This window comes from Beta vulgaris, chromosome 1 (assembly GCF_026745355.1).
Source record: "Beta vulgaris subsp. vulgaris cultivar EL10 chromosome 1, EL10.2, whole genome shotgun sequence".
Lineage (NCBI taxonomy): Eukaryota > Viridiplantae > Streptophyta > Magnoliopsida > Caryophyllales > Amaranthaceae > Beta > Beta vulgaris.
Window position 1 is genome coordinate 61,241,271 of NC_079202.1, and position 15,266 is coordinate 61,256,536.

General features: G+C 33.7%; 2 protein-coding genes across 2 annotated transcripts; one reads left to right on the forward strand and one right to left on the reverse strand.

Moving 5' to 3' along the window:
* The first annotated feature begins 915 nt into the window (after positions 1–915).
* On the forward strand, positions 916–9,610 carry LOC104907807 (cullin-1). Its single transcript, XM_010696826.4, has 20 exons — positions 916–1,124; positions 2,880–3,039; positions 3,121–3,220; positions 4,094–4,279; positions 5,173–5,220; positions 5,299–5,502; positions 5,594–5,671; positions 5,836–5,925; positions 6,021–6,101; positions 6,187–6,246; positions 7,113–7,145; positions 7,228–7,314; positions 7,423–7,572; positions 7,666–7,721; positions 7,813–7,933; positions 8,028–8,189; positions 8,279–8,422; positions 8,521–8,739; positions 8,822–8,989; positions 9,294–9,610. Exons 2-20 carry the CDS (start codon positions 2,906–2,908, stop codon positions 9,393–9,395), a joined length of 2,223 nt encoding a protein of 740 aa, XP_010695128.2. The 5' UTR covers positions 916–1,124; positions 2,880–2,905; the 3' UTR covers positions 9,396–9,610.
* Positions 9,611–11,321: 1,711 nt separating this feature from the next.
* LOC104907739 (myb-related protein 308) lies at positions 11,322–13,114 on the reverse strand. The gene is made up of 2 exons (XM_010696746.4): positions 12,982–13,114; positions 11,322–12,202 (listed from the first exon to the last, which is right to left on the reverse strand). The coding sequence occupies exons 1-2, from the start codon at positions 13,112–13,114 to the stop codon at positions 11,322–11,324; spliced, it is 1,014 nt and encodes a 337-aa protein (XP_010695048.3).
* Between the last annotated feature and the right edge of the window lie 2,152 nt (positions 13,115–15,266).

Consider the following 15,266-nt stretch of genomic DNA (forward strand, 5'->3'; position numbering starts at 1 on the left):
ATTTACCTTAGCAATGTGCGATGACAATGAAATGACATAGGAAGTGAAAAGGGAGTAGGGCTCAGAGAGATGAAACCATCATAAAGGAAAATGAAGCGTGTAACGATAATTATGAGGGTGAAGATGTTAGTAATTGTTGCCGATGAGTAATGTTTTTTAGGGGATGAGTAATTTTCTGATTTTTTTTTTGAGGGACAAGTGAGAGTAAGTTAAAGAGAGAAGAGCGAATATATTTGTTTTCATCTGTTTCTCGAAATTTGAGGCTAAGGGTATTTATTTGATTCAATTGTCAATGAATTTTTAGCGCGAAGTTATGATGTAAAAGATGTTAAATTAAATGAAGCAGAAACTCCACCAATATAACTAATAGAGTACAACGATATCATGTATACAAATTCTCAATTATCATCACAATATGTCTGAATAAACTTATCATAATTTTATTGACAAACAATAATTGACGACCAAATTATAATAATAAGTGTGCTCCATCAATTATGTCAAGATGATTTATGATCAATTATTAAAATTAGCATTATAGATAATTCTACTTGATTGTCCACAATAATAATTAGAAGAATGATAATTGTACTAAACAAAATTTTATTAAAACCCAAATCCAATTTCTATAAAAAAACCCAAATCTAATTAAATATCTCATCAAAGACAAAAAAATAAATAAATTAAAGACAAAAAATTATACTGTGTGCTAAAAAAAAATACTACTATAAATTAAAAATGTCTTGGTCTAGTGGTTACAGGGTCAAATTTCCCTCCTTTTTTTTTTTTTTTTAATACTTTGTATTGCCTTCATCGTTCATATAGATAAACAAAAAAGCGCCCATTAAAAAAAAAGAACACGCATAAAAAACACTATATACAGGCAAATTAGTTGCCCAAAAAGAGGGATTTTTACAGGCGCTTTTTTTTTTTTCCTGCGACAAATAAATTAAAATAAAAAAAGCGAAGAAAGAGAAACTACCATAGTCGTCTTCTTCGTCATCTCCCTTTTCTCTCTCTAGCTCAGACTCCTACTCTCCACTTCATCTTTCTCTCTCATCAAATCCCTAATTTCGGAACGAATTTAAGATTTCTGCATTATTTCGAAACCCTAAATTTCGACGGTAACTAGATTCTTTCTCCTTTCCTTTATTTTTTTAGTATTTGCTTTTTATTTATTTTTATAATCTCGATCACTTGATGATTGGCTTCGAAACTGTTTCGTTTTGTTTGCTCTGTTATTTACTGTAATTTTTTGTTGAGGTTTTTGTTTGATGTTTTCTGTTTGACGTTTAAGAAAAGCGCGTTGATTGAGTTTGAATGTTTTGAGTATAAGTTTGAATTAGGTTATTTCAATTTTGAGTGATTCCTTTTTTTTTGTGCGTAATTTATGAATTTGTAGTTGAATGCGATTGGTGTGAGTTCATGCGAGTGTTTTTTATATTGCGATTTGAATCGGTGCAAAAAAGTGCTCTTGCTTATGTTGAGTTTGTGATGCTAATTTTGCGAGTAGTGAAATTGTTATTAAGTTATTGTTGTCTTTGATGTAATTTTTCGTCTTCTATTTTGTTCACTGAGTACAGAAGAAAAGAAGTTTAAGCTTCATAAATATGTTGGACTGATGATTGAAGTCTGGTTCTTAGTTACAATTAGGGTAATCTTTTTTCCAAGGAGGAGAATTGGAATATTGGATTCAAATAATACAAATTATTTAGAATTTATTGAAAAAATAGACAGCAGCTTGTGGAATGTGAACAGTCGGGGTAACAATGGATTATAGCGATGTGGATGTTGGCATGAGACTGGCTAGACGATGTTGTAGTTGCTTTGTAGACATGGTTGCATTTGTAGTAGATGCATGTAAGTGCGAGATGTCTTGGATGTAATGAAGTGGCATTCATACTTTAGATGTGGTGTGGTAGGTTTTACCGTTTTAATGCAGACACCATAGATAATCTCATTTTATCCTTCATACGAGACTTTCTGTTTTATCGACATGTTTGATTCCAGTGGTCAATGTCATTAACCTTGATTTCCAATGTGTCAATTTATGATGTGGCGCCCAAATATAATTTGGAAATATCCCGTAAGGTCGTAAGTTTTACCTCAATAGTAATCTTGCAAGATTATATCTGTTGAAATTTCAAAAGGATATTGTGGTAGTATATATCCCATGCCCAACAGTGAAAAGTTCAGGAACGTTGATCATAAAAGTCCGATGTGGCCTTTTCTTTCTTAGAATGGTCTAACCAACGGAGTAACAGTTAGAGGCACACATTTATGATGGATAAGTGGTAGATCTTCTTATGATGGAAATATCCCGTAAGTTTTACCTCGACAGTAATCTTGCAATATTATATCTTTCTAAATTTCAAAAGGATATTGTGGTAGTATACAAAAGGTTCACAACGTTGATCATAAAAGTCCAGTGTGGCCTTTTCTTTTTAAGAATGGACTAACCAACGGAGTAACAGTTAGAGGCACGCATTTATTATGGATAAGTGGTGGATCTTCTTCTGATAAGCTTTCCTAATGTCATCTTATTGTTTTGACTGTTGATGCCATAAAAATAATGTATTCATATGGTTTTATTTTTTTTATATACTTTTTCTGTAGTTTTATCCCACGTGTTTGTTGTTTCATCTCAGTCTTTTGCTATCTGACCCACAGTTATACCACTACTTATTTTATCTCCCTGTTCTTCTTCCTCCCTTGCATTTTTGTGTGCTATTATACTGCCTTTGTCTCGTAAGGTAGCTGTTACGAGATATATATGAATATATGTTATAGATCTCTCAGTGAGGCTGAGATTTCATTATGTCTATATCATTGGATAAGTGGAATGTTATTGAAGCAGCTACTTCTCTTGTGTGTCACAGCTGAGTAAATCAAGTAATATACCAAAATGGGTGACCGCAAACCCATGGAACTACACGAAGGATGGGAATTTATGGAAAATGGAATAAAGAAACTGAAGAAGATTCTTGAAGGTGAATCTGAGCCTCCATTTAACTCTGAAGAGTACATGATGCTTTACACGTAAGTGTATTGTCCCCTTATGACCAATGTGATATGATTATGAGTACAAGTTATGTTGCTAACTCATAATTTTAATTGCAGAACAATATACAACATGTGTACTCAGAAAAACCCATATGACTATTCTCAGCAACTTTATGATAATTACAGACAAGCTTTTGTGGATTACATTGTTTCGACGGTAAGGAATTACTGTCCCGTCGTCATTTTGTTCGTCTATATGGACTTTTCCCATGCATCATGCATATATTTGGTGACTAAGCACATCAAAAACTAAAAGAGAAACTACTTTCGCCGCTTTTTGCCAAAAGCTGTATATAAAGTCCTCTTTCGAATTTGAGAGATTGCTTTTTCTTTGCTTTTTATTTTTTCTTTTTTCGGAAGATAGAACCCAGGTTTCTGTTTGTGCAAGAAAGTTAGCTTGCAACCATTCTGATTCATGTTTTTTGTTACATTGAAGTAGACTGGGCATTTCTATACCTGTTCTTTTTAATGGGCTTTGCTGTTTTTTTGCTTGGTGAAGCAGCATAATAGGCATTGTCATATGATATTATTTTAAGACTTAAATATAAATCTCATCAATATCATTGATTGCTTGAGTATCACAACAAATATTTTTAATTGTATCATTTTATTAAGAAATGATAAAAATCTAAGGCATACAAGTAAAGATGTATTTTGCTTCCCTTTTGGGGTCTACGACTTAATATGCTTTCTGTTTTTGTTTGATAGATGCCTAATGAAATTTTGCATTGTTCTTCAAATATACTTCCTCTGTATTTTTTTAGTTGCAATATTTTAACTTGTACTTTTGCGAACAGACATTAGTAAACATTATGAAAATATGCATTGAGATAAATCCAATATCTTAAATCCTAAAATTCTATTAGTAAAAAGATTTAGGTCAAGTTCAGTGTACGAATAGTGCTAAAAGTCAAACATTGCAACTAAAAAAGTGGAAAGTACAGTTTCATGTCTAATATTAACTCACGCCTTCATGCTTACTCTTTTCTATTACCTTGTGTCTTTTTCCTTTTTTTTTCAAACAAATCAGGTTTTGCCAGCTTTGAAGGAAAAACATGATGAATATATGCTGATTGAACTTGTAAATAGATGGTTGAATCATAAAGTGATGGTCAGATGGCTCTCTCGTTTCTTTCATTATCTTGATCGCTACTTCATCACTCGGAGGACACTTCCTTCACTGAACGATGTTGGGCTCACTTGCTTCCGCGATCTGGTATAGATCCCTCTTGTTTGTGTTATACATATGTTGATTTTTTGTTTTCACGTTGTTGCCTTTTCCTTTTATCGATTATGTCATAACTCTGATCAAGTGGTAAGTTGAGCCTCTTGTGATGTGAAATCAATCGTCTCACTTCAATATGGATCTCCTTTCTAAAAGGAACAATGTTGTTTATTGCGTGAATCTCCATTTAGCTTGCCACCATAGTTTTCATCCTAATTTAGTTAGAAATTGCTCCTACACATAAGGGAGTTTTGAGAGCATTATTACTCTTCATGCACGAGAATATAAGCTGCTGCACAGTCTGCAGATCTGGATTATGACACGTCTAGCAGCTGTACTATGCATAGGCCAGGTTGGATTCGTGAAGTTTTAATCCCATTTAATCTGCATTGGTGCTGGCAACATTTATTGGTTTTAGGATCAAGTTCACTTTTCTCTTTTATCTTAGAACTATGTTTTATCTTGTCTTTATATATGGCTTTAGTTTGTTACTTTTGCATGCTGAGTTTATAATTTAGTCTTGGAATTTCTACTAATTCTTTCAATTTGAGGAGTAAATTCAAACTAGGTAATTTCATTTAAATTAGTGAGTGAAGTTAATTTAAAGATGCTGTTCTAGGTGAGCGAAAACATCACAAGCTGGTTAATCAAGTTATGTGAGCGAAACCTCTTAAACTAATGAACCCCTTTCCCTCATAACAAGCTAGTTAATTTAATTTGGTGAGTAAAGCCGTAGATTTTATATTAAAATTCTTAGAAATTGCCTGCTGAGTGAAGTTATTGAATTTCTAGGTCGCATACGGACCCCATCCTTATAATTCTTCTTACCTTTGTACGTCTGTTATGCATTTAAGTCGTTGATGACTTTTTTCTATTTTTATAAGGTTTACCAAGAAATCAGTTGCAAGGCAAAGGATGCTGTTCTAGCCCTGGTAAGGTCATCATTTAAAGCGTTTTGCAATTCTTTCACATGATTGCGATGTGGATGACGTTTGAAGTTCTTTGGTCAGATCTATGTAGAAAGAGAGGGTGGACAAATTGACCGAGCATTACTCAAGAATGTGCTTGGGATATTTGTTGAAATCGGTATGGGACAGATGGAGCAGTACGAAAAGGATTTTGAGGCACATTTGCTGGATGATACTGCTGCATACTATTCTCGGAAGGCTTCAAGTTGGATTGTAGAGGATTCATGTCCAGAATACATGTTGAAGGCAACTTTTAATACCATTTAACTCCTCTTACATTTTATTGGGCAGCACACGGTGTATTATGTTGCTCATTGTTTGCCTTCTGGCTGTGCAGTCCGAGGAATGTCTCAAAAAAGAAAAGGAGAGGGTGTCTCATTATTTGCATTCTAGCAGTGAAGAGAAGCTTCTAGAGGTTCGTTCATGCTTTTATTTAGTGAAAGTAGGCTTTGTTGTGTATCAATTTGATTTCCTTTTCAATAAAAGTCTGTTAATAATAAAAGAATAAATTTCTGATGTTATTAGTCAATTGAAATTATTATATATGGTTTTGATTTTTGCCCTTACTGTCCTTTACAGAGAGTGCAAAATGAATTGTTGTTGGTTTATGAAAACCAATTGCTTGAGAAAGAAAATTCTGGATGTCGTGTATTGCTTAAAGACGATAAGGTATTTTTGCTTTTATTTATTCTAATAGCTTATGAATTTTAATATTCATCATTTTCAAATGAAGAATGTTGAACTTGTTCTTTGGGTGTGGTTAGGTGGATGATCTTTCCAGGATGTACAGGCTATACAGTAAAGTTCCTAAGGGTTTGGATCCTATTGGATCCATCTTTAAACTGGTTTGTCTAGCCTCTCATGATTATTGGCAAATATTTTTAGTATTTTGTGATGATTTTTGACATTGCGCAACCTGCTCACTTGCAGCATATTACAGATGAAGGAACTGCCTTGGTCCAGCAGGCAGAAGATGCTGCAATTAGCAAGGTTTGGCACTTTTCATGATCATTGTTTGAATCATTGTTGTTAATGAATGACTTCAAGCCTCAAAATCAGTACAAATAGATGATATGCTGCTTTCATGCTCCACTCTAGCTAAGAGTTGGATAATATCTACTTCAAGCCTTGAATTCAGTACGAACAAGTATACTTGTTTCACTACCATGTGCTCATTATGCCCTACTTAATCTGAGCTGCTACACCTTTCCTTTTGGGTTGCTGTTTTGGTGCGTGTTAATGTGGGTGGCTTGGTTTTGACTAATTGATGACGCTGGTTTTTGTTTACTATATGTTACCTTCTGTTACTCTCCTGTTTTACTACTCTCTAGCATTCAAAATTGTTGAACTTTAGAATTCTGCTGTTGACTGTTCTGATTCCCACTCACCATGCACAGTCAATGTACCATATGTATGCGCTTTACCCAACCTAAATAGTGTTGATCTCTTTGCTGAGAAGAATGTTTTTATTTAAGCGATTGGTACTGCAGTGAGAAGACTGATGTGTCTCTCTTGTTGCATCTGTCTAATTAAATCTGTTGTATCCCCAAATTGCTCAAGGAAGTCCTCTTGAGGACTAGTTATCTCTTTTTCTTTTTGGTGCACTAGAGATTTTTATTATATTTCTTATATCTTATGTATGAAAACGTGTGAATGAAATGTTTGGACAAATAGATTTTTGTGTAGGTAATTGGTAATGACCAGAACGTGGCTTAGTGTTTTCGTTATGAGTATATTGGTGTAGCTAGAATTGTTGGCTTATTATTCTCTGTAGGTTTCCTTATGGAGTATATATGATATATTAATAATGCTTTGTTGTATTGATCATAATCCCTCTGGATTTCTCTTTTTGGCAGGCTGAAAATGCTGTGGGTGGTTCACATGAACAGGCAGGTCTCATTACCTTTAGCTTCATACTTGAGCAGCTATTGGATAATTGGAACTAAAATTAACTCGTTTGCATGTTATCAGGTCTTTGTAAGGAAGGTGATAGTGCTACACGATAAGTTCATGGTTTATGTCATCGATTGCTTTATGAGCCACACTATTTTTCACAAGGTTTGCTTAATTGTGCTTGGTGAAATTTATCAATGGACTGTGCTATTTGGTTTTATAGTTTTGGATTCTGATTTTTTTTCAATTTTTATTTTCTGGTGCTGTGCACAGGCTCTAAAGGAAGCTTTTGAGGTCTTTTTAAACAAGGGTGTTGCTGGTAGTTCTAGTGCTGAACTGCTCGCAACATTTTGTGATAATATACTCAAAAAGGGCGGGAGTGAAAAGCTAAGTGATGAAGCTATTGAGGACTCACTTGAGAAGGTAACAGTGCAAACAGGCTGACTACTTAGCAAAGCTTCTGTGCTGCTCAAGGTGCAGTTGATTAATGGTTTTTTTTTTCCATTTTTTGTGCAGGTGGTAAAGCTTCTTGCTTATGTAAGCGATAAAGACATGTTTGCAGAATTTTACAGGTCAGCATTTCCCGCCTTTCTCTTGTCATATTTTTTTTGGAGTCCTCTTTCTGAAAGTTCAATACTGTTTCTTGCTATCAACTTGCAACAGAAAGAAGCTCTCTCGCCGTCTACTTTTTGACAAGAGTGCCAATGATGATCATGAAAGAAGCATCTTAACGAAATTGAAGCAGCAGTGCGGTGCACAGTTTACGTCAAAGATGGAAGGGATGGTAAGCTGTAATGTACTTCTGGACTTAAATTGCTGTGTATTACTGGGACATATGTCTTAGATTCTATTCTCCCACTTTGTCTTTATATTTTTAGGTAACTGATTTGACATTGGGGAGGGAGAATCAGACTCATTTTGAAGAATATCTTGAGCAAAATCCGAATGCCAATCCTGGGCTTGATCTGAATGTCACAGTTCTCACGACGGGGTTCTGGCCAAGTTACAAGTCCTCTGATCTTAACCTTCCTTCTGAGATGGTAATTAGTGCTTCATAAAACTTTCTGTTACTAGCTCGACAAGTTTCTCATTTGAGCATGAAAACCATAATTTATCTTTTGACTTTTAGGTAAGGTGTGTGGAAGCTTTTAAGCAATTCTATCAAACAAAAACAAAACACAGGAAGCTCTCTTGGGTTTACTCATTGGGAAGTTGCAACATTAATGGCAAGTTTGGTCCGAAAACAATTGAATTGATTGTTGGAACCTATCAGGTAATTACTAAATTGTTCTGGTCTTATTTTTTCTGTTCACTTTCTTTTTGTGCCAATGTTTCGTGCTTTAATTAATTACTGAACTCATCCCCATGCAGGCTGCTGCTTTGCTCCTATTCAACACAGCGGATCGCTTGAGTTATGCAGAAATTTCAACTCAACTAAATCTGGCTGATGAAGACTTAGTTAGAGTGCTTCAATCACTGTCGTGTGCAAAGTACAAGATTCTTTTGAAGGAGCCAAACACAAGAACTGTGTCTCATACTGATCACTTTTCATTCAACTCTGGTTTTACTGACAGAATGAGGAGGATTAGGGTATGTCATCTTGTACAAGCTTTCTTATTTATTCATTGAAATCGTCTCTGAAATCTTTTCGTTTGTATATTTGCATATACAGATTCCTCTTCCCCCGATGGATGAGAGGAAAAAGATTGTTGAGGACGTGGACAAAGATAGACGATATGCCATCGATGCTTCTATTGTGCGTATAATGAAGAGTAGGAAGGTATTGGGGTATCAACAATTGATCACAGAGTGTGTTGAACAGCTAAGCCGCATGTTTAAGGTATGACTCCTTGCTGCTTGCTTGTAACGTTATTAGGGTATATCATTGACAACTATGTTACTCGGACTCTGGTACTCATATTGCACATGAGTACATGTTTAAGTGTGAGACTCGGCTATTTTCTGAATAACTGTCCAAAACTGTGTGTCGGAACATCCATACTCCATACCCATGTCGGAGTGTTGAGCATCCGATTCAGGTACTTGAGATCATTGGAGAGTCCGAGTAACTTAGGATTAAACAATATATCTAGTGTCAAGTTATCTTTTGCTGATGATTGCTCTCTTTTACCGTCTCTTTGCAGCCCGATTTCAAGGCAATCAAGAAGAGGATTGAGGATTTAATTACTCGGGATTATATCGAAAGAGACAAGGAAAACCCCCAGTTATTCCGGTACTTGGCTTGAGTAAATAATATGCAGGTCTCTGGTTGACAACCTTTTACAAACTGATTTTGGTATGGAAGCAGAAGAATTTCAAGAGTAGGTTGGTCTTGTGTACAGTCATTGGGTTATCGGAATGATTAAAATTTGTATGACTAAATTTTTAAATCTGGCTCATACAATGCAGAATTCAAATCTGCACATTTTAAGGAAAACATGAAACTTGCAGGCTCTCTCTCTCAATATATAGTCCTTGCTATTGCCTAATTTTTATGCATTTATGTAGCATTCTGGACTTTTTTTTGCCCAGCAATCTTGGCTTGCATTTTGAAACTAGTCGGCTACGAGTACTTTCTACGCAGCTCTTTATTTCGCTCAGTGGCCCTGCTCTTAGAACTTGCAAGGTCGTGCACACCAACTAGGGGAAAATGAATCGAGGAATATTTTCTCGTGTCATCATTCTCAAATTTTCACTTTTGACATTATCTAAGGAATTTGGATTTTGGAGGATACATAATTTTGGAGTTTCATGATTTGTGACATTAACAGTCACATTAACATGATTTAGAAGCTTACTTCATCAATTCTCAAAATGATAGGTGTCTCATTTAGGTCACCCAAGAACATATATATACTTTATACTAGTAAGTAGTAAGTAACCAAATGGGATACACATTGCTTTTTTTGGGTACTTCTCTTATCTTGATTAAGGAGAGATCCTCTGCTTTACTTCTGCATGTGAATCGTAATGGTGTTTATAATTTAAGATACCTTGGTATCTTAAATTTACTATCCGTGTTCTTTTTGTTGTTACTTGTTAAGGACAAAATTTGACCTTTAATCTCTTTAATAGCTGTTAAACTAATTTAAATTAAAATAGACTATTAAAGATGAATCTCAAATAGTTTAGGCAATTATACCTAATTTAGGCAATACTAATATGTCTTGTACATGTAATCGTTCCCACTCGAGGCACTTTAAGTGTTGGACTTGAGATTTACTTACATTTTTCCCACTTTTAAAGGATCTTGTCTGTGTAATTATATCGGTCAGATTAACCTATGCGAGATTTCAATCCAATAGGGCATATGTCCTTATAAGTAACAAAGTTGAGTAGAGCCAAGCTTGTTTGAACCAACTCTACCTATCCCTCAGGGGAAAAAAAAACTCTCATGCGCCTGATAGATGTTGTGTGACTCAACTACCCAAGCTCGACCTAAAGGTGACCAAGCCAAGTAATATTGAGTTTAGGCTCGACTTATATATGGTAAATAATAATCAACTTGATAGTTGATATTCAACTCTTTTAGTTAAAAAAAATGAAGTCAAAACTATCATTTTGTGATCCGAACCAATTATAGAGGTGTAGGTAGTTATGATTGACTTGAAAATATTAGAGTTTGGTGGAGTTAAGTTCAAAATTGAGTCATACTCATACCACAATTTGAGTAACTCGAAAAAAGCATGTGAAGTTGGCTTACTCAATTCTCTTAAAATCTTATATTATAAAGTAAATCCATAAACTTATTTCATCTATTCCAGATCAGTTGTTACATTCTTTTTCTAGATGTCTCAAATTACTTGCTACACATTAACTTTCTTTTAAGCAAGTTTTAACTTTTCCACACTTCATCCACGGATTCACCTACTTTTTTCTTTCTACTTTAATTTACCTTCTTAATAATTAGTACCAAAAGCTAATGTAGCAAGTAATTTGTAACTGACAAAGTATATGTTAGCCTTTTTAACTGATTAAGAGAATGGGAAAACCTTAACCTTTCATTAGCAATAATACACATTACATAAAATGCTCATTAAGTGCAACCATATTTAATTTGAAATCATTATTATCAGTAAACTATCAAGGATCCAATTAAGGAAGGTAAAATTAGCACATCAAATTCTAAAACTAGCATGAAAACCTCTCAACTAGATTTCTTGTCTCCTCAATTAGATGAGAAAAGATTCAGTAAATGAATCTAGTTGAGCTTCACCATCAACATCATCATCATCACCATCACCATCATGATAATGATCATGATCATGATCTACCTTGATAAGCTGTAGATACTCCTCATAAAGCTTCTCAAGCTGCTGATTATTATCTTGTGCAACCACTTCATGATGAGGCTGCATGGTATCAATATTGACATCATGATCACCATATGATGATCCAATAGTCATCATCATATGATCATCAAATCCATTTGTTCCCATGCTAGCATGATTTTCCATCCATGGCATAATTATATTATTCTCTGAGTCATATGTTGTTAGCCCATAATTTTGGTTTAAGGTTTGAGTTTGACTTGAAGATGCACTTGTAGTACTTACATTATTATTATTATTAGTCTCTAAACTTCTATCACTATTGTTCCTTGTTAGTGAAATGACAGATTTAACCCTAACGGGTTTGGGTAAATGGATCTTAGTCTTTTCCCCTACTTCATCACCAAGTTTTTTAGATCTAATACTCCTATAGTTAGTATGCTTATTATTATTATTATCATCAATGGAGCTCTTACATCTCTTTTTATTATAATTATTCTTGGATAAATTTTCGAGCTCGGATTCGGATAGTTTCTTATGGGTATTCGGGTCGGTCCCTTGGCTTCGGAGCTTCTTACTTAAATGGGTATTCCAGTAATTTTTGATTTCATTATCAGTTCTACCAGGTAATCTTCCTGCTATAAGAGACCATCTGTTGCCTAATAAGCCATGTAACCTAATAATTAGGTCATCTTCATCTGGTGTAATATTGCCTCTTTTGATATCTGGCCTCAAGTAGTTCATCCATCTCAATCTACAACTCTTTCCACACCTTAGAAGTCCTACATGTATAAATAACATGCATCAATTAATCACTTGTGTTAGCTCATAAATCAAAATCAAATCACATTTAGAAGAAAAAACAAAGTGAGTTAATGAAGATTAATGTCTAGATAATTAATTGAATCATTCTATATATAAATAATAATTTGTGATTTTAGTACGTTAAAGGAAAATGTTTTTTTTAATGAATATTACTAATTGTATATACAGAATTATTCGATAAGTAACTTTCAACATAGTCGATCTGAAAATAGATGTGTACTTATTAACAATATTTTCACTTTTGTACTTCTAAGTGTCACAAAAGTTTTTTGGAAAACAAAAAGTTAAAGTTGAATGAAACTTTGAGAGTGCTAGTGGATAGAGAGAGCAAAAGTGATGAACAGTAAAAAAAATTAATTGTAAGAAACAAAAAATTGAAGTGACGGAGAGAGGAAATTATTTTAATTTAAAAAGAAAACGAGAATTTATTCTCGAAATATCTCAAAAAGGAAAGTGGTAATATGATTAAATATAAGAAACATGATATCAATCTCAATTAATTACGATATTAAACTCACTTTACTTCAAAAAAAAGAGAGGTTCCAATAAGCATTAATTTAACTCGTACATGTTTATTCAAAAGAGATGAATGAAATTCTAAGTAGACTAGGGTTATGCATTAGTGATTAAACATGCATGCATCTCATGGGTTATTAACTAGTACTATCTAGTTGGTAATTAAACCATAAATATACGTAATTAGAGAGGATTTAATCAACTAATCTCATCGTCTTACCGGCTTTTTTAGGCAAAGATCTCCATTGACCTTCACCATGAGCTTCAATGTATTTGATTAGCAAGACATCTTCCCTAGCAGTCCATGGACCTCTATGTAAGCCAACTTTAGAACAACAAGGAGCTCTTCCCATTTTTTATTTAATTTTTATCTCTAATTCCTTTCTTTTTTCTCTCTCCTCTTTACTTGCTTCCTCTTCCTTTAATTTCTATATTAGTAAAATTTAAACTTTTGATTAAGTGTAGGGGAGAGATTAAGGAGGAGGGTACTCAGAGAAAGAGGATGACTTTCATGCTTTAGAGAGCAAACAAGGGATCACAACCTTGTTAATTCCCTACTAATTAAACAATAATAAAGGTTTATAAAAATTAATCTTTCCTAAATAGTAGGGTTTTTCTCTTCCAACTTACTAGGACACCTACATAATATATGATATAATATGACTTAATTATTATGATATTGCATCGTACTACCTCCCGTCTTTATTAGTTTACCCGTATTACTCTTTGGAATGTCCTTTATTAGTTTACTCATATCTTTTGCGACTATTGTTGGAACGGGACTACTAACTTTCCATATCAAACATACATTCAACTTTTACATAAAATAATAGTTTCTCTTTAATTTCATTTTATGTCCCACAACATTATTTTTTCTAAAACTTTGTGCAAAAGAAACGGATAAACTAATAAAGACCGGATGGAGTAATATGGAAGGATTTGTTTCCATTATATTAAATGTATGAGAAAGTATAATGTTTTGAACTCAACCAACTTTCCTCCCTAATATATGCCCTGCCCAATCCTCCACGCTATTTCAATTTATGGAGGGTTCTTGTTTAAATTCATAGCCCGTCATTTTTTTTCTAATCTAGGCTCTTAAGCTGTACGTATGAAAGTTACGTACTAATATGTTGCTAAGTTGTTAGGGTAATATACATAATGACAAAAAGTATAAGAAATGATGCAACACCTTATGTTTGTACGTAAATCTAAACCATAAAGTCAGTATTTTTAAAAGTCATCGCCATCTTAATCCCTATTCTTATGGATTGAATTAGTGAAAACTCAATTCATTTCAGTTAATAATTTCATTTTACATTCAGTCCAAAAAAATAGGTCTTATCCGTTTAGCTCATAATCTCTTTGCCTTTAATTAGTAGCTCCATTTTTCATCTATGATCTCTAATGTGTCATCATGTACGCTCTTGTAATTTTATTCTAATATATCTTTCAAAATATCAATATTTAATAACGAGTAGTTAAAGATTTTAATGATACAGTCAAACATGTATATTGAAAAAAAAAGAGAGAGAATGAAGGGGAAGAGTGAATGTGGAGCAAAAAATAGGGATAAAAGGAGATATATGTAGTACTTCTTATGATGGTTTTAAAGGAATTTAGCAGGCTACTCAATCTAACAAGATGTATCTTTTTTTTAAAGAGCTCCTTATAATTGCGCATTGGTGATGATAGACTCGATTTCGAATGAGTCGGGTGTTACAATATATAAGAGTAGAAAGGTATAGATTGTGAATTGTGAAGCTTTGCTAGCTATAGAATAGGTTGCTAATTTTCTCTTAAGGCCGGGTGATTAGCTAGCTTGCTTGCAAGCCTATGCATTAACCTTAATTAAGGCATGCAAGGGTGCCATTTTTTTATGCTCATCTTGTTTCAATTGACTTGTAAGTTGTAACTCTTTTATGTAAAGTAATCAAGCTCTTTAAACTTTTTTAAGAGAGTATCATTTAAATATTGTTTATCGGAGATTTGAGGATTAAGGGAACAGATTATGCTATGTTTGTGAATTAATTCTCTTTCAATTTAATGCTCTAAGTTTGTCCTTCAAAAACAAAAAGTGTTTGTGAACTAGTTCTAAATAAAGGGAAAGGAAAAGGACAAAGAAAATAAAAACCAAAACTTTCCTTGCACTAAAATATTTAAGCTAACGTTTTTTTTTATAGATGGAGAGCAAGAATAAAATATAAGTTTATATCATAATAGCCGATTGTATTTCCTACAGGCTAGTAGCCTTGTAGGAATTAGCCCTTGAGTTGACTTAATTTCCTAATCAAAATAAAATAAAAATATCAGCCGATAAAATAGAAGTTTAACATTGCATTGTTTTTGGACATTATATTTTGCCAAATTCTATCCATAAACTACATAAGGTTATTCTTTAATTACACGTCCCCTTACTCTTCTAATCTAGACTCTTAATATGTATGAATTATTATTTGGGCTCGGAGGTTGTCCCGGTTTGGTATTGTATTTTCGAATTTGATA

Excerpts from the sequence above, each read along its gene's own strand:
- LOC104907807 (XM_010696826.4), top strand. The coding sequence starts at position 2,906 with ATGGGTGACCGCAAACCCATGGAACTACACGAAGGATGGGAATTTATG. Across the intron at positions 6,102-6,186 it reads TTGGATCCATCTTTAAACTG|CATATTACAGATGAAGGAAC; the intron begins GTTTGTCTAGCC and ends GCTCACTTGCAG. Across the intron at positions 7,934-8,027 it reads CGTCAAAGATGGAAGGGATG|GTAACTGATTTGACATTGGG; the intron begins GTAAGCTGTAAT and ends TTATATTTTTAG.
- LOC104907739 (XM_010696746.4), bottom strand. The coding sequence starts at position 13,114 with ATGGGAAGAGCTCCTTGTTGTTCTAAAGTTGGCTTACATAGAGGTCCA. Across the intron at positions 12,203-12,981 it reads ATCTTTGCCTAAAAAAGCCG|GACTTCTAAGGTGTGGAAAG; the intron begins GTAAGACGATGA and ends TTATACATGTAG.